This window comes from Molothrus ater, chromosome 9 (genome assembly GCF_012460135.2).
Source record: "Molothrus ater isolate BHLD 08-10-18 breed brown headed cowbird chromosome 9, BPBGC_Mater_1.1, whole genome shotgun sequence".
Classification (NCBI taxonomy): Eukaryota; Metazoa; Chordata; class Aves; order Passeriformes; family Icteridae; genus Molothrus; species Molothrus ater.
The window spans coordinates 28,532,642-28,552,138 of record NC_050486.2 but is presented as its reverse complement, the minus strand read 5'-3'; the positions used below and the strand labels follow the sequence as shown (position 1 = coordinate 28,552,138).

General features: G+C 45.3%; 1 protein-coding gene across 15 annotated transcripts in view; it reads right to left on the bottom strand.

The window, feature by feature from the left end:
• Nucleotides 1-7,825: 7,825 nt before the first annotated feature.
• The window catches only part of NFIA (nuclear factor I A), a 349,114-nt gene continuing 337,442 nt past the window's right edge, over nt 7,826-19,497 (bottom strand). For all 15 annotated transcript variants that reach the window (XM_036387934.2, XM_036387932.2, XM_036387937.2 and 12 more), the window contains one exon: nt 7,826-15,085. In XM_036387934.2, coding sequence (XP_036243827.1) covers nt 15,009-15,085 — 77 coding nt within the window. In that variant the 3' untranslated portion in view covers nt 7,826-15,008. The remainder of the gene's footprint in view (nt 15,086-19,497) is intronic.

The window sequence follows — 19,497 nt, the reverse complement described above, 5'->3', positions numbered from 1 at the left end:
TGATCCTCCAGGATCCCCCAGCCATGGGAAAGGTGGGAGTGTTCCCTCAGGGTATATACTTCCATGTATTTCAGAACATGGATTTTGTTCTGCAATTTGTCCTCATGTAAGAGCCATCAGGATGTGCTGCTGTTGCCCCTGTGGCGAGCCCAGCCTGACCCCAGGTCAGGCTCTGCCACTTCTTCACTTAATATTAAATATTGTTAAATATTTAAGCAAAATGGCTCTGATTTAGGAGAATCACAGAGCAGGTACCTTTGCAGGTACAGGGCTTCAGAGCAGCCCAGGGGCTGTACCTGACCCTCCCTAAAAAATCCCTTAAAAATAAGCCCCATTCCACTCAGTTTTGGCTCTGTCAGAGGTGGTCCCTGAGCTCTGCCTGTAGAGAGGAGCTGGCCTCACTTCTGGTCCTGCTGCAGACACTCCCAGTGCTGTGTGTCCCTCATCTGGCCCATTCCAGCTGTAACTGCAACAGCCTGAACCTCCACACGGGTTTCTCTGCTGATATTTCATGACATTTTATGTACATAATCTGCATATGTTATTTTTAGCAAACTTTCTCCCCGGGACAGCCTCATGTGCTCCACATCTTGCTCCCATGAGCAGTTGGGAGAGGTTTGAATTTTTTTTTCTTCTTTTTTTTTGGGTAGCTTTTCCTCAGTCAAGATCAGGTTTTGAATTGCAGGAGCAACACACACAGACCACATTTTTCTTTCTTTTCACAAGGCAGCTTTAAGGGAGGGATAAAAAAACCAAAAAACAAAGGCCCAGTGAGGTGGCCCAGCTCCCATTTCTAGGAATTTCCTTGCTTGGGATGCTTTGGGGTGAGTTACCATCATTGCCCCAAAGAAATAGCATCCATATTGAGTGGAAATAGCATTGTTCTTGGTAGAAATAGCATAATTCCTGTGGAAATAGCATCATTCTTGGTAGAGACAGCATCATTCTTGGTAGAGACAGCATCATTCTTGGTGGAAATAGCACCATTTTGGGTACTTTGGGAGCAGCACAAATCCTTGCCCTATGCTGGAAATGCTTTGCCACAGGGAGATTCTACATGGAAATGCAGCATTTGCTGCAGGGAGAGTTGTCCTGTTGGGTGTTTTTTAGGAACTGTGACTCCAAGCTCCATGCCTGTGTGGAAGATGCAGCTCTTGGCTGGAAACTCTGAGTCCTTTCACAGGGAAAACCCCAAACTTTGAAACTTTGGTCTGCCTTAACTGTTTGGTGGAGGTGTTCCCTGGGAAAATGTGGTTTTGCCAGATTCAGAGCATTTGTGGATGTTTGCTGGCTGGAAGAGCAATGCTGGCCTTGGGAGGACACCTTCCTGGTCTGTGCCTGAAGGGGGTGGTCCAGGCAGGGAGGCTGGGGTCCATGAAGGGAGGGAGGATCCCTGAAGGCACCACTGGCGTCCCTTGGGCTCCTCCCTGGGGGAGCAGCCACAGGTGAGTCCGAGTGCCCTGAGCAGAGCTGGGCCAAGGCCACTGCTCTTAGACCACGGCTCCATCACAAAATCAGCTTTCATTTCCAAGGCTTTTTGTGAGCTGCAAAAAAGGATCTTGTGAAGTTTTGTGAGGCTCTTGGGATTCCCATCTGTGCTGGCTACCAGCACCTCGTGGCTTCACCAGCACATGCCAAGGCCTCTGCTCCTGTGCACAACCAGGAATTCTCTCCTGGCCTGGGCGTTCCCTGTCACATCTGACAGGGACAGCTTCTAGAACACAGGAGAAGAGTTTGTTTGAGAGACAGAAGAGTTGAAGAGGTTTTTTTAGGTCTCACTTGGCCTCCATCCCCACAGCACCGTGCCCTGGGGCGGGAGGAACCGTGTGATTCATGGATCCATCCTGGCTCCTCTGCCCAGGGGTAGGACCCCCAGGTCCAGAGGTACAACAGGGACACGTGGAGACACATGGCAAAGCACAACCTTGAGCAAGCAGCGCTGGGCAGCCCCGCGAGTTCCTCACGGCACAGCTGGGGCCTGCTTAAAAGCTCTTCCCGAGCGCTTGGAGCAACGAAACCTCTTTTTTCCAAGTCCTCGTTGTGTACTAATGAAGGAATAAAATAAACATTTGGTAACAAACCCAGCATATGGTTATTGTTTGCTGCAAGGACAGGGGAAAACATGACTCCATCGCCGGGCGAAAAGGCTGCAGCTGCGCTATTGCGTTTCCCCGCCGCGCTTTATTTAATAAACCTCGGCCTGCAGCCTCAACGAAATTTTTCTTTCCCCTCCCAAGCCCCCAGAGCTGGTTTTGGTGCCTTCTGCCACGATGGCCACGGCGGGGTCGCATGTGCCCTTCGTTAGGCGAGGAATCTGCTTTCAATTCCGGCCCTTGGGGTTGTATTTTCACAGCGGCTCATTAGTCAGCGGCCGCTGACAGGCCGCTGTGAGTGTGCCATCTCCCGCATTGTCTGTGTGCAAGTGCAGCGCCCAAAATGATTTATTTAGGTTTTAATTAAAATTTGTGGATAGGCCAGTGATTTTTAGCAGTGCCGGTTGTAATTTGTGGTTGCACGGGGGGAAAAAAAAAATAAAATGGAAAAAAGAAAATCAATAAGCTTGTGGAGTGTATGTTTGTATGTTTTTAGAGGTACCTGCTGCTGGTCACTGGCCCCTCCAGGCCAGGCAGTTCCAAGCCCTACGCATTCAGGAGAGATGGAACACCTCTGGTTCCCATACCGAGGCACAGACCTGGAATTACTCCAGCAGGTAAATCAGCGTCCCATGAGAGATGTCCTGGTGACCCCAACACCAGACCGAGCTCTGAGCAGCTGCAGAATCCCAGAATGGCTTGGGTTGGAAGGGATGTTAAAGCTCATCCACCCCTGCCATGGCAGGGACATCTTCCACTATCCCAGGTTGCTTCAGCCTGGCTTGGACACTCCCAGGGATCCAGGGGCAGCCACAGCTGCTCTGGGCACCCTGTGCCAGGTCCTCAGCACACTCCCAGGGAGCAATTCCTTCCCAATAGCCCATCCATCCCTGCCCTCTGGCAGTGGGAAGCCATTCCCTGTGTGCTGTCTGTCCCTCCAGGCCTTGTCCCCAGTCCCTCTCCTGCTCTCTTGGAGCCCTTTAGCCACTGGAAAGGGCTCTCAGGTCTCCTTGGAGCCTTCTCCTCTCCAGGTGAACGCTCCCAGCTCTCCCAGCCTGTCTCCACAGCAGCTGAACTTGGAGCATCTCTGTGGCCTCCTTTGGATTCGCTCCAGCAGGTCCACGTCCTCCTTATATTTAATTATCTTATATTTAATTATATTCTAATTTAATTAATATCCTTCATATATTTAATTGCATGTTCAGGATCACAGCAGCACCCAGGAGGAAGGGTGACAGAGGGAGGTGGCTGAGCCCAGAGGTCCCACGAGCAGGACGGGTGACTTGTGTCTTGAAAACAGAAGTCATGATTTAAAAATGCTTTGGAGGGTGTGGCTCACCCTCTCCAAAATAATCTGGAGTGCCTGGATGCCTTCCCCACTGGCAGCATCCCTCATTCCCCTGGAGCAGCAGTAATTTATCTCTGCTGCTGGTAACTTTTTGTGACTCTAAAGGAGCAAGCAGGAGTAGAAGGATGAGGGGGTGGTGGTAGGTGAGTTGGTGAAGCCTCAGGGGCCCCTCTTGCCCTGTGGGACCCCCTGGCCACTGCCCCAGTGAGAGGGGATGTGTTGCTCTTGCTGGATGAAGATTTTCTTGCTGCTCATGACATCAAGATGTGTTTTTATAAGGGGCAATAAAGCACTAAGAGACTAAACTCGTGCCCCCCCCCCCGCCCAAATTACAAAAGTTTGAAGCCTTTCTTGGCCTAATACCACGGCCCAGAGAAGTCCCTGCTGTACCTGATGTAAACATGTATTAATTAAAGCACTTTGGAAATGCAGAGTATTGACCTAAGGGCTGTAATGGCTCTTCTTGAGCAATTACAATCCATCACACAGCCCCAGACCTCGGGAGGGGTTTTTTTGGAGGCGCGTTATTGACCTGGCGGCCCCGGGCGGTTTCCTCCCTCACACAGACCCTTCCTGCCCCAGGGCTCGCATCCTTCCCGGGGAAATGGTCAGAGGGGGAGGCCTTAAATCCCTTAAAATGAATAAATAGGATGTATTCCATCCTGCCCCCTCCCCACCACGTGCCTCCTCTCCCACTCCCTGTCGCCAAGGGCACTTTAAAGCCTTTCCACCCACCTGCAGACTCAGGCAAACACCTGGAGAAAAATATTTATATCTAAAAGAAAAACTTTGTGCTTTCCAGTGGTGGAAACCCTTCTCAACTAAAGCATTTATCTCCTGAGACTTACACCTTCTAATTTAATTTTCCCCTAAATCAAACAGGGTGTTAATCCACAATAGAAAACACGTTCCAGTTGCACAAACAATATTTAAATGGTATAATAGGGACATCTTTTATAAATACTTCTAACAAATCCTGAAAAAAACCCGAATGTGTGGGCTATAATTAATAGAAATGCCAAGTGCCAGCTAACCAGGAAAACTCCAGCATCATAAATCTGCCCCGAGCCTTCTCACACACGCTGATGGATGGGGACTTGCAGCTTAAATATTTAACAATCAATAATTCAAATACCTATCCTACCCTATTAAATTTGTCACATTTATTTATACATGCAACATCCAGCTGAAGTTTCTCTCAAAGTTGGGCCTCTTCCACCCGGTAACAACATGAAGAATTTTGGAAGGGAAAAAAAGGTGTCAGGATATGAAATTCCTGTGGGGGAATAAGGAACAATGGGGAGGGGGAATCAAACCCCATATCCCGAAATAGTTGGCTGCGTCTCCCTCACCCTAATGGGTTTGGATAATGCAGTGTGCAGGCAGGTGCTGTGTCCTATGAATCACATTTATAGGGATATTTTCCAATTTCTTTGCTGCCCAAGGCAGGGAGCTGCTGTTCATCCTCCGCAGATGAATATTTCGGTGACACAGGGTGGGCTGCAGCCCCTGCCCACACAGTGTGTCCCTCCTGGAGCAAATCCCGTAAAAACCTAAAAAAGCCTGGAAAAAAGGGTGGCTTTGGGGCTGCCCTGAAAGGCAGCAAGGCTTTGTGAGGGTAGAATGGGGCATAAATAAATAAATAAGCACGCGCTGAGTGCAGCACTAGTGAGAGGATGATGATGATGATAATAATATCAATACTACTAATAATATTGCTATTAATAATCCAGTGACACCTTTCCCTTTTGCAGCACCAGCAGCCTGGCTCTGTTTCTCAAGGGTTTTTAGGAAAGTGAGATGACTGCATGGTTTATAAGGTGGCTCCTCTCCTCACCAATGGCCTCCATAAAGATAACACTGATGGGGAAAGCTTGGCATTCCATTATTTCCATTGATCCAGAGGAAGAGGAGGTGGCTCAGACCATCCCCTGTGCTGCTGGAGACTTGGCCATGCCTCCTGTGGCTGGGAGGGTCCCTTGGCCCTTGAGTATAATTGATTTTAAAGGAGCACCAAGACCTGAGAGGTTACAAAACTCCTGCACCCAAATTTCTGGAAGCATTTGAACATCCCCATGGGGCTGTGTATGGGTAAGGAATGAAGGGGTTGACTGTGGTCCCTGTCCCCACCAGAGTGTGCCTGTGGGCCCGAATTACGGTGCCATAAATCTCCGTGGCAAATTTATTGCCATAATTTATCAGCTTCTCTTGCTGAATGGCCAAGCAGTTAATTTTGAGATGAAGTGGTGCCATTTTCATCAATACCTGTGTGCTAACTGCCCATCAAAACATCAGCTGCAATTAATACAGCGTTGCTGAAGCACTGAACCAATAAATATTTCCAGTCTTGGCTGGTCTTCAGCAGATGTCGGACAGACCCATCGCCTCAGTGAGTGCTGCTCCAGTTGCATCAACAGGAATATTTGCATTTAAGGAAGAGGTTAAGGAGCCAGATCTCCCACTGAGCAGGGTGAAGCACCTGCATTTCCCTGCTTGAACACCACCCTGGGCTTTTTCCACCCAAAGTTTTTTGATTTCTGTGAGGGGCTATTGCGTATTCCTCTGGCGTCCTGAGCCAGGCTGACACATTTTGATAGCCATAAATAATAAATGGGATTTATTTCCTTAGATGCTGATGGAGACCTTTTCTCCCACAGGAAGAAAGAGAAAGCCAGAAAGCTGGAGGGGAAGAAAATGTGCAAGGAAAGGAGGGAGAAAGCAGAAGGTGGTGCCTGAGCCCTGGACAGTGCCCACTCCACTGCCAGCACGGCCATCACCCTTGTGGGACAGGGTCACCCCTTGCACCCCACATGCTTCCTCCACCAAACCTCAGCCAACACCCTCAATAGCAAAGGGTATAAATAAATAACAGTGAATGATTTTTAGGGAGGGATGGACAAGAACGGGGAACGGGCAGTGGTGAGGAGCAGTTGGAGCTGATTGGTGACACCTCCCTTTGTGCTGTAATTGCACTTTTTAAAAGCAGGTGTTAGTTTTTCTGTCTGTTCATGCAGGGATGCACACGGGTGGGTGCCTGTCCCTCCCTCCCATCCCGGTATCCCCCGTGCTCACAGCCAGTGCTGGGAGGAATCATCCAGCTCTGGCAGCCCCATGGGACAGGCTGGCCCGCACCTGGGCTCACTTCCAAGCCCACGGGGCACCACCACCACCATTTGGGCTGGTTTTTGCCCAATTGGGACAGTGAGCACAGGCTCAGCACCCTCACCCTCCCTCTTCCTCCCTCCTCCCAGAGCTTGTGGGGGTTAAAGGGGCCAGCACTGTTGGCAAGCCTTGCCTGGGGTACTGTGATTCCTTTGAGGACAGATTTGGCTTTTCCTCACTGTCTGGTCTCCTTTATGAGAAAAAAAAGCCAAATTGAACAGTCTCCAACCTGTCCTCAGCTGCCACACCATGCATTGGTGCCAGCACTGCCCACATGGGAGGCACACAGCGAGGGGCACAGACAGGGTCCCCCCCTGGGGATGGTGACATTAGACCTGTGCCCAGCCTGACCCTCCCGCCCTGGCCTTGTAGCCAAGACCAAAACTCTGTGGAGGTGTGAGAAAGGAAATACCAGCGGTTTATGTGTGTCAGGCACACATTTGTTAGAAAACACTCATTTCCCCCCAAATAAAATGGAAGAGCTGGTGTTGCAGCTGGTGCTGCCTGGGGAAGGGCTGGGGGGTCACAGGGTCCCTGTTTGCTGTCCCCAAGGGCAGCGGCAGAGCTGCACCAGCCCTCACCCTTCAGGTGTGGGCTCAGTGTCTAATTTTACATAGAAAACAGCCAGAATGGCTTAAATGCAAAAAAACCTATTCTGCAAATGCTAAATTCTGCATGTATCTCTTAAGCAAAAGGTGTTGCAGAGTGAAAAACTTCGAAGGAAACGTTAATATTTGTAAAAAAGCCTAATTATTGTCTATCTCTGCACCCAGAGCCTTGCAGAGAGAGACAGCCCTGCCAGCAGCTCCGAGGTCAATCCCAAGAGCCCTGGGTGTACTGGGGCTCCTCGGAAATGTGGCAGTATTTTCATAGTTTAGCTACATTTAAAGTTGCATTGTAGCATTTGCAGCATCCTGGATCTTTCCTAGGTGTGCTTCATCTCTTTAATTTGAATGATTAATCTGCAGAGATTTGCTGAGGATTAATCCAATATTGGAACGATTTTGTGCCACGGGACACCAAAAACACGGGGAAGAGTGGCCAGTGTGACAAAAGTGACTCGATTTAACCAAATATCCCCACGATTTGGGATGAAGCTGCTGCCTGGGAGCCTGCCCAGGCTGCAGGGCTGGGGCCAGGAGAGGTTGATGCCCGATGCCCACGGTCCTTCAGCCGCAACCCCACCCCGTGCCCAGCTGGGAGTAAATAACAACACGGCCTGTTAGCATTAGCAATTTTTTATTTTCCTTTTTTGTTGCATAGGAAATGCAGTACTTGCTTCCAGTAATTGTATTGTAATGTGAGAAGGTGGTAGCACTAATGGTTGAATACAAGAGTTAAACTAATCCACACCAGCTCAAAAAACCTGCGGAGACTTAGTTGAATAAGAATGGATGCCCACAGTGATTCTCAACCAATTACAATTTTTTTCACAGAACACAGTAAAACTAAAATGGTAACTATGAGAGTCAATACAAGTATACTAGAGGCACGAGGGGCCTGACTCATAAAAAAAAATGAACACGACATGGTATTAACACGGGTGTCAAGTGAATTTGCAGCAGATCTTTCACACGGCCGGTGGAAATTTTAGCGCCTCAAATCTCAACCCGCCGCTGAGGGACTGGGCTGGGCTGGGGCAGAGTTCGGGAGAACCCGCACAGCCGGCCAAAATGGAGATTTCTCCTTGATTGTGTTTCCCAAGAATTTCGTGGCCCTGTCCCCAAGGCAGCAGTTGCAACAAGGACGAGCAGCGTCGGTGGCAGATGCCGAGCCAGGCGCTCTCGCCCTACCATGCTCCGTCTAGAAACTCATCTTCTTTTTGTTTTTCCCCTCATATTAATTTGTGGATGCAGATAAAAGGGGGGGGGGTTTCACCCAACACAATTGTTTTTGTTCATGCTCGAGCATAGAAGATTAACTAAGTGGAAAATAGTCTTCCCTAAGAAAAAGAAAAAAAAAAGCATCCAAAGTACAAAAGTTCACATTGCGGGCGAGCGCTGGCCCCGACGGAGGGTTTCTCTAGAGCTCAGAGGTAGCGATCGAGCGCGTTTTGTTCTGGTGCGGACAAGATCTCTTTTGTGATCGAGTCGCGGTGTCCCGAGCCCCCGGCACCGGCCGGAGCCGTCCTCCCCCTTTTCCTCCTGCCAACCTGCACCTCTGGGGCTCGGAGCATGGTCCTGCGCTGCCTCGCCTCCTCCAGGGCCCCTTCCCACCGGTTCCTGGTCTCCGCGGGGCTGGGGGAGGCGGAGAGGGGAAGGGGAGGGAGAGCAGGGCCAGCGGGGCTCGCCAGGGCGAAGCCCACCCTCAATTTGGAGGAGAGGAGCCCACCAGCCTCCCGTGTTAATAGCAAAGGAGCTTTTATGAATCGGGCCCAAAGTTTTGTACAGAGTTTGTTTTGAAGAAAAATATTGCAACTGTGCATGAAACTAAACAACCACATGAGGTTTTTTTTTTCTTTTTTTCTTTTTTTTTTTTTTTTTTAAAAGGGTTTTTTTCTTTCTATATGAGGAAGTCTGGTGTGAAGAAGGGTCAAGCATGGGTACCTGGTTCACCGCTGCCCATTAAGAAATCTCTCGCAACATGAGCTCGGTCTCATTTGTGGGTTTAAAGGACTGTCCCTTCAATTTGAACTGTTCTTCAGAGCAAGCTCTCTGAATTCTTAGGGTAGCTTTTCGAGACGAAAATCTTACCAGGCACAGATTTCTGGTCTCAAACACCATGTCCTGCCCTCTAGGAAAAAAAAAAAAAAAAAAAAAAAAAAAAAAAAAGAAAAGGAAAAAAAAAGAAAAAAAAGAAAAAAAACCCAAAACACAAGTAATACTGAATTTAAGTAAATGTATACCTCCAAAATACTGAAAACACCCCAAATCAATAAAGACAGAATTTGCGTTCTCAGTGAAATATCTTTAAACCTATCTGACAAGAACCAAGTCAGAAAAAAAGACTAACATAACTTTGAGTAATATTCATACAGCTACTAAGCATTATGGAATAGCATGCATTAATATTGTACGGTTATTTTACATCACCTATATCAGAAGGTTCTGACAGACAGCGAAGGCTACCGGTGTAGAAAAATCTTACTTCAGAAGAGCAATATAATACAGATTTCACAGGCACTACATTTTAATATATCAGGTATTATGCTGGTTTTCTTATAATTCTTTCTGTCCTAAAGCTGGCATTATAACAATGACCGAAAAGGCAAGGATCGAAGTAAACGGAAAGTAGATACCAAAGTTGATATATTCTTTTCTTTTTTTTTTTTCAGATAGATTAGTGCATAGTTTTCATGCAGATAAACACTGCTATGCATTTACATTGTTGGAAAGCAGAGTGAATTGAGCCCAAGTTGTCACATTTTTGTAAATCATTTTGCCAGCCTGTAATAGCACCATGTAATGGATTTGCATTAAACATTAAATTGATTTCAGAATTGGTGACACAGTATTCACTACAGTTAAGTGCTATGGAATAGCTTCAATGTTACCTGCTATATATCAAAGCAATTTTCATCCCACTGCTTTTTTATTGGAAAAAATAAAAGGAAAATGTACTCGATACTAATTAGACTATTGCGCAGCCTTGGACTTGATGATGGCATAGCTGGGTTTACTGTCAAACAGTAATACATGCATTGACTTCAAGACAAAATTGGCATTGTAAGCTTGATTTAATGAAAATCCTGCCTAGCAGGCAGTGTTAACTTCACAAGACCTGCCTCCGACAGACCTCATGAGGTTGAATTTGTTATTTATTTATTGTTTAGGTGCCATTGAAGCTCTCCTTACATTGTCATGCCGGTTATGGTTTTAATTTTGTTCGATGGAGGCCTTCTACCAACAAAAAAAAAGAAAAAAAAAGATATTTCCAGAGACACAATGCAAAGTACAATATTAACTGACATTCTTAAAAAAAAATAATTCACCACAAGGAAAAAAAACCTGTTTTAGGCTATGTATCTGGGTTTTTTTGTATTTTTGTACAGTAAATATTTTATAACACTGTTACTACAAAGCTGCAAATATACGGAACAAAGAGAACTAGAGAAAGAAAAAAAAAATGTTAGAGGGATTTTGCATATTCCTGTGGGCTGACTGAATACTGTGGAGTTGAGAAAACTTGGTGTTTCTTTTCCCCTTCGACCTTAAGGGGAGGGGGAACAAGCAACAGAGACAAAGTGTACCATGGCTGCCTAAACTCGAAGCCCGAAAGTTTTTCTTTTTATTATAAAGGAAAAAGAATAAATAATAATGGCATTGCTGGGGTGTGCGGCATGAGAAAAGCAAGTGCCCTCGCTCAAAAAAAAAAAAAAAAAAAACCAAAAACTGAAAAACCCGAAAAAAGAGGGGGGAAAAAAAAGAAAGGAATTAACTTGGGAAAAAGTCAATTCGTGCTAAGCCATCCCTAGGGCTTTAAATTTGGGTGGGCGGGGGTGGGCACAGGTCAGAGAATTTGTGCGTCTGACAGTTCTGGAGAGAAGGAGGCGGGGAGGAAAAAAAGTTCTTGGGTGACTCTGAAGGAGCGCCCGGCGCGGGGCCGGGGCTCCGCTGCCGCCCGCACGCCGGGACCATCCAGGGATGGATGGATGGAGGGATGGGTGGATGGAGGGATGGATGGATGCCCCATCCCTCCTGCCCATCCCTGCTCGCCTCCCCGCTCCTCTAAAGGAGGACTAAAACACTGTTTGTTCTCTACACCTGCACAGAACGGAACTGCCGCGTTTCCTGCGTGAGAGGAAGGTGAACGCAAACTGAATTTAGTGTGTAATACTTTACAACCCCTGTTGGTTAACACCCTTGACCTCCTACCTAATGTTTTAAAGCCTTTAAAACATTTTTTTTTCTCGCAATTCTGCTCAGAGTTCCCTAACTTTAGCGTCATCAAACTTAATATGACAAAAATACCTTCAAAAATACAGCATACCTGTAATGTCCATTTACAATGGTTCTTCAGTAGCCTATACTTCTCAAGCATAGGAATATGCTATACCATTGAGAGAAGAAAAATAACTGTATTTAAATACATACAAAAAAAGGAAACGGGAAAGTTTTTAACTTAAATCCAGTTCCCAAAGGAAAAAAAAAAAAAAGCAATTCTATGAACGCTGCCTTTATAACGAACAATCAGAAATTCCACTAAGCTAATTTGACAGAAATTTTTCCTCATTTAAACAACATTACAAAAGTCCTGCATTATAAAATAGGGTAGAATAAATCAGTGTAATCAATAAAACTATACAACATACAAATTACATATCTTCTGAGTGGGCAGTTTAATTCTCTCTCTTTGCAGCCATGACTACAACATGCTCACTAAAAACAACTAACTGCCCAAACTATTGCTTAGTTTGTTTTGTTTAAAAAAGGGTGCAATTTTATTGTATATACAACCAATTTACTGGTAATACCTTGTCTCATAGCAAGGTTCTGACAAAATGTTTGTCTAGGCTTTTTTCCCTTCACTGTGAAGCACTGAAAGCTGCTATTTTTTTTTTTTTAGTGCACATATGTCTTAATAAAGTAATGCCCAGCTAAGTGCTATAGGGAAGGCAAAGGATGCTGGCTAGAGGATGTGATACCATATACTAACAATCACACAATACAATAGAGCAAAATGACTACTCAACCACTTATCAGACACATATGAAAATCCAAAACATTTTATTTTTTCCTTAAATAGAGAATAACCAGTAAACAATTTTCAGAACTTGGAAGTTTAAAAACGTGCATATAAAAATGGGCATTATATACTTTTATTGAATGTGGATTGATTGCAGTCTGCTAATAAAAATGGGTGTGGGATCTGAAGAAAAAGGAAGTTGTTTTTTTTTTTTTAAGGCTTGCTTGTGAAAGGAACAGTTGTAAAACAAAAATTGCTTGAAGCAGGGTTCAGCTTAGTGCTTCACAGTTTGACTGCTTCTCTAAGAAGAGCCCTTCCTGCATGTGCATTCAAAAATCACAAAAGTACAAAGACAAACACCTAAAACACACTGCGTCAAGTGCAGCACCAACTTTGGTCAAATAAAAAAAAATTAAAAGAAAAATTAATAATTGCTAAGCTTTTCTACATGATATAAGCAGGTATTGCATATTTTCATATATCTGGGAGAAAACAAAACAAAAAAAGGAAGACTCCAAATAAAAGGTAAAATGCAGCAACATCCAAAAATACTGATAATCTAGCATCTACAGATCTCAGAATAGCACTGCCACTGACCATACAGGACAATAAACACTACTCCTATCTGCGGAACAACTAACATCCTATTTAATTCTAGATGTTGGAACTGACAATGGCTGACATAAAAGTCACATTTACAAAAAGTGTCTCCAAATGCTTGACTAGGGAAAAACCCCTTTCAATATAGGAACATGTGCAACAATTCCACAAATAATCGCTATCCAGGGCAAGGCACATTGATATGGAATTTTTTTTTTTTTTTGTTTCGTGCAAATTAAGAAAACAAAACAAAACATCGTTTCAGGGAAAAGATGAGGAGCAAAGTGTCTTCCCAAGAATTTCAGTTACTTGATTGTATAGGACAGTAGTAGAAACCCTTCTGAAGGGTCGAACAAACATAGTTTAAAGGCAAGTGCCTGGAATAGGGATTACAATATTGTGTCTTAATGCACTCTACTTTACCCTACATTAACTATATAAAAATTAGTTACTAACACTAGAACATGCAGAGACTTTCTCTGATTAGCTGGACTCGCCAACCAGAACGTATATATATGTATAGTATAGGAAACCTTCTTAAAGTTGCATGTGAAGCAAAGGGGTGCTCCGCTGTCTGATAGAAAAAATCACTTGCACTCTTTTTTTTTTCTTTTTTTTTCCTTTTTTTTGTACATAAGATACAGGACGTTTGGGGTCCAAACTTCTTTTTTTTTTTTTTTTTTTTTTTTTTTTCCATTTTCTACTTATTTGTCTGTTTTTTTTCTTTTTTTCTTCTTCAGCAAGTGCCCTTGCTTTGAACTGGCATAAGTTGTAAGAAGATCAGCATCGTTCGTTTCTGTAATGATTTCTCCACAGTCCAGAAAATGTACCAGTTCAGGGACACGAAGGTGTTTTACTTTCTGGACCGTTCTCTCTTAATTCCCAAGGTGTTTGAGAACTGATAAACCCTATATTGCCGGAAACACGTAAAATTTGTCAGAATTGGCATAATCCATTATAGTGACTTTTAGCTTATAAAATTAACAGATATTATGATTTCATTTTAGTTATGTGCTTTGATAACAGAAAATGATTAATTAGCATTTAATGTAGTCAACATATTGTGGTAAAAGCACCATTAGATTTGTTTTTTTTTTTTTAATTTTCCTTCAGTTTTAAAGGGATACAAGTTCAACAATAAAAAACATAAAAAGCAAAAATAGCTCCCCTTTTTCTTGCAAGGCTGTTTTTTACCCCAATAATTTAGAGTCCTGGGGTGGAAGGACTTGGAAAACAAAAATAGAATTTTCAACAATCTCTATCTTACAAAGATATTTAGCTATCCAATGAAATTGCACTTTACTCAATTCAAAATTCGATTGTTTTGATTGATTCCTGTCAGTTTCTGTCAAAACAGACCAACTTCCCCATTTCTGTGTGAATTTTTGTGTAATTGTTGAAAATTGTTGAAAAATGTTTTTTTTTAAATGTAAGTGCAGCATTTCAAACTTTTTTCTTTTTTTTCTTTTTTTTTTTTTAAGTGAATAGTAGTAGTTTGATGTTTTAAATTGCTCTGCAATCGAGTGGAAAAAAATTGTTGACAATGCTCTTATGGTTCATGTTACGTCTCTAAGTGCCGACTGTAAAAAAAAAAAAAAAAAAGAAAAAAAAACCCCAACAACAACAACAACAAAAAAAAAAAGAAACCTGCATTTTTTTTTTTTCCCCGATATGTTACAGAAAAAAATAACATGCTCTATGTCTGTCCGGTAAGTTATATATTGCAGAATTCAGCTACTACAAAAGTTATAGTTTAAGTGTGTTTCATGATTTCTCAAGAAGTCTCACACCTGTATGGGAAAATCCGATGAGGATACTGTAAAACAGTTAGGCTCCATATGGAAAGTGTGTTACAACAGCAAGTTGGTAAGCAGCAGCAGAGGCTAGTTCTACTCAGTGTCACCTAACGCTTACACTACCAATGAAACACTTCAAAAGTTATGAAGCCCAACCATTTCCAGCACCATATGAGAAATTACAACAGTCCTAAAGTTGTCTAAAAAAAAGAAAAAAATTAAAAAAAAAAAGAAAAATTAAAATCAAATCTCGAGAGAAAGTTACGGCCTTTGCCATTCAACCATAACGTTTGCCATTTCCATGTACGAGTTTGCTGTCGGTGTCTGCTCGCCTCCCCTTCCGCCGATGTGAAGTCGCTGCGCTGCGTTGCTGCTGCTTCCGTGTTACAGAGGTGGGAAGGGGTCTGGTGGTCTGTCCGGTGCGTGGTGGGAAGCGGAGACTTTTATCCCAGGTACCAGGACTGCAAAAAGAGAAAGGAGAGGCATCAGCCCCGGCCGCTCGCTCTCGCCGCTTCCCCAAGGGCTCCGGGCACGGCCGCCAGCCTCCTCCGCCAAGAGGGGGGCTAATTGAGACCGTGACGAATTGACCTAATTACAAAGCTTAATTAAAAATACTGTACAAATCAATATATTTTTTTTTCCTCGCCGACAGTCGCTGGACATAGCTACAGATGAACGCGGGGGTCATGTCACGTTACAAGTTATCAATCTTTTTAATAGATGATGGCTTGAAGATCCCTCCAGTTCACTTTTGTCTAATCCCCTGAAAAGGCGATACACATTCGCCTCTCTGTGCCATTTATCACCCTGCAGTCGGGGTTTTCTTGGGTATTTAGGCATGTGCCAGCATAAGCATCTGTTGCTTTATACTGCCCTGCTTCAACTGTCTCGCTGGAACAGATGCACAGAAATTCAACAACAGGGCTGTTTTCTTAGGAGAAATGTGGATCGCTACAGAAAAGCCAGGATAAAGCAAATCTGGGGAAAGTGGATCAGTGAAAATGTCCCGTACCTCTCCCCATACTTGTGTTTCAAAACAAAACGTGGGCCTCAGCTAATAGCTTTTCTTTGGGAAAATATTTTTTTTTCCCTTTTTCTTCTTTTTCCCATAGGGAGGGAATTCCCAGGGAATTCAGCCCCGCAACAATACCGTCCTTAACCCAACGGCGCAGATGCCCGGAGCACAGAGAGCAATTTCGCTCCTCCATAGGAAAATAAACACAGTTGGGAAGCTGGAGTGGGCTCTGCTGGAGCCGGGGCAGTGCCACCACACCGGGGAGAGCCCATCCCGGCCCCGGCAGGGTCAGCCCAACCTGAACCCGCCATGAATGAGAGCAGTGTTAGGCCCTGGGACCGTGCGCGCGGGGGGATGCTCCTTGGCAGTGACATATTGCTGTGGGAATACACCAACAAGCAGCAACTATTTAGCCTGGAGTAAAGTAATACAACAAGAAAGACTCAGGTATTAAAGAGCCGTTGCTGATACCCCCCGTTTTTTTGCTGGGGCTCCTGTAATATATGAGGTGCATCTGTGTGCGCGCACGGACTGATGACAAGTTTTACCAAGTTTTTCCTCCGCTCCTTTTTGGCCTCTGATGTGATTGATAGCACAATCAGCTCAGGGAGGACTTATGAACATTTACGGAAGACTCTGAGGCAAGTTTCATGTGGGACCTGGAGATTATGTGGTCTTGCCATGGAGGTAGGAACCGGTAAAATAAATAGCAGGATTGGAGAAGTTGTCCTGCTTCCAATACACCTCATTAACTAACTCTTCCTCTGCTCGCCCTTCTGAATACAAACACACCGGTCCCATATCGGCTCCATCTATTGCCTACAGATTTTATATTTAGACTTACTCAGGCTGCAATTAAACGAAATAGTTCTCATATGTAAAGTTTATAAACAGAGGAAAGTTCTGGCAGGGTTCGCGAAGTGGAGCCAAGTCCCGTTCTCCTCCCTGACTGTGGAGCCCTACTGATTTTTAGGTGGGTGCAGGGACGTGGAGTGTGGGCTGTGCTGTGCTAGAGACATCTCCAACCACTGCCAGCACCTCCGGCCATTGCCAGCTCTCAACTTTTCCAAACTTTTCAGGGTCATCCCTCATGCTTTTTGTTTGAGTGGGACAGTTTTTGGCTGGACTGGGAACTGTGGCACTGCCCAGAGGGGAGGAGAGGGGAAAAAGTCCAGGAAGGGAGGGAGTAGAGGGGTTAAAACTGCAAGGTAAAGGAGAAGAGGGGTTACAGACTGAGGTGATGGAGTAGAGCGGGTAAAGATTGAGGGGAGATGGGGTAGAGGGGTTGGACACAGCAAAGTGATGGAATAGAAGGGCTGAAAACTGTGAGGTGATGGAGTAGAAAAGTTAAAACTGCGAGGTGATGGAGTAGAGAGGTTAAAAATTCAGAGGCGATAGAGTAGAGGGGTTAAAACTGCGAGGTGACGGAGTGGAAGGGTTAAAGGCTGCAGGGTTAAAAGGGTTAAAAACTGTGAGGCCGTGGAGTGGAGGGGTTGAACAGTTCCAGGCGATGGTTCCCATCTCCGCTGTCCGGCTGCTCCATGGCCGCTGGTCCGGCACATGGCCCGCCGGTGGCGGGAGCCGCTGCCCTCGCCACTCCTCCCTCGTTTCAAAAGCTGATTTTTTTCTCCCCTTTTTTTTTTTTTTTTTTTTTTTAAAAAAGGCAGGAAATAAAAAAAAAAAAAAGAAAAAAAAAAAAGCAAAAAAAAAAAAGAAGAAGCGCAGAGGTTGCGGAGGTGGGGCCGCGCGGGGCCGGGGCTGGCGGCGCTGGGGTCCCGTGGCCCGCCCGGGCTCCGCCGCCCCCCCCGCCCCTCGGTCCGTGTGTCCGGCCGCCCCGGCCGCTCCGTCGGTCCGTCCCCCGCCGCCCCGCGCTCCTTCACGCATCTCGCTATTCACCCCGCGCCTCGCAGACAAGGTTACCCCAGAGCGGCTCTGTAATCCTTCACTGAAATAGGCTTTATTGATTGCTCTGGTCTATTGTTCCCTTTTCAAGTCCCCCAAGTTCAAGTTCATCCCGGTGTTACATCATGTCTCGTTGCTAAGGGCAACCAGACAGCCCCAGACGTGACCGCCATCCGCAAGCGCGGCGCTGCGCCCTCCCACCGCCGCCAGCCGCGCTGACGTCGAGCCCCGCTCCCAACACACTGAACTATTTATTCTGCCTAATTTATGACCTCCACAGCAAGAGAGACCCCCACTCCAAAAACCAACACTGTTGTATATTTAATTAATCTGTCTTTCTCTGGCACTTGGGAAAGTTAGACAAAGGTCTAATTATTGTGTGTCGCTCCCCACACTTTTCTTTTTGGGGTGACTATTTGCATGGGAAAAGAAACGGCGAGGCTGGGCGCGAGTCCCCTCCCTCCAAAACACCTTTTTTTTCCCCCCTGCCCTATTGACATTTCATGAAATACTTTAGCTGCTTAAGGGAATTAGAAAAAAAAAAATCTGATGTGAATGTAACTCCTTCGGAGTTGGTATTCAGTAACACAAATCAACTCATGACATGTTTAAATTTAAATGCTAACCACACACTCTGCGAGTTACTTTAAAGGTTAGTTTTTAATCAATAGAAGTTGCTGACTCGGGAGTTTTGAGCGGCGCAGTGCAGCTCTGGGGCCTTTGTCTCGCGTTGGGCTTTCAAACTTTTTTTTTCTTGAGATGATTTTAGCAATGATTTGCAGACACAGAGCGCTATTGTGCTCCTGACTAGCAACATGTCAATAAAGGAGTAGAGTTACCATGCACTAGGGTGTCAATATGACTCCTGCAGACACTGCTCGGCCTTAATACCAATGAAGAACTTAACCCTTACAGGAGAGACCCAAACCAAACCGCATGCTTGTTTCAAAACTTCCTCTGCATGGCTTGAGTGAAAAGCTGCTTTTACGGGACCCAAACTCGGAGCGCTTCGCCAACAGCTGCGTCCCGCTCCGCCTGCTCCTGCAGCCCCACTCGGATGAGATGTTTTATGGGCTGAGGCAGCAGAACAGCGAGACAGAGCACGCATTTACCCAGCAGATCCCACCAGCACCGCTCTCGGGACACCGGTTTAATTTAGAGCATCTTACAGCTGAAGCGCACACACAGAATGATCCTCCTTTTTCTGCTAATCATTTTAATATTAAGATCTCATATCCCCCTCAAGCCTCCTATACACGTCTAAGTCTTCCAGGATTAGGGCTGAAGAGCACCATTGTTCCTCTGGAGCACCTGTGAAACTTCTCTGCTAGGGAGAGGAGATCTCCGGCCTCAAATGAAAACTTCTAGGAAGCGTATTAGGCTCTTGGAGACCTGATAGCTGGGACCTATCAAGGGTTTTTTTGCATGATTAGGGAGCTTAGAATGGAGAAAAAAAAGAAGCCTGGATCCCTACATTTAGATGGCTGAAGTATTTTGTGCCTTGCTTTAGAGTGCTGCTCAATGCCTAAGCACCTCACCCATTTCATCCCTGCAGTTCTGTAACCTATCCGACTGCACCCACTCGGAGAAGGCGGTGTTGCCTTTCTTAATTTAAAATCTCCATTTAAATCATGGGCCCTATCACAGTACGGTCAGGATGATATTATCTCCGTGCTTTTTCATAAAAGAGCCGGTGTTTTATTTCCCTTCTATTTACTTTGCAGTACTGTTCTCCCAGCAAGTTTAGAGCTAAATGCACCCACTGGAGCTAAAGGTCCCTGCTCAGTAAAATGCTGCCACACAGTTGTCGCTGCAACTACGAGTCTGTATTGTCCTGCCCAGCATCTCGCTGTCCTTCTCCAGTGCTCAAGGTGAAACATCAGAAAGAATTCTGCAGTCCGGTACGAGATCTTTGCTTCCCTTTCTCCAGTCAAATGAAGAAGTAATCTCATCAGG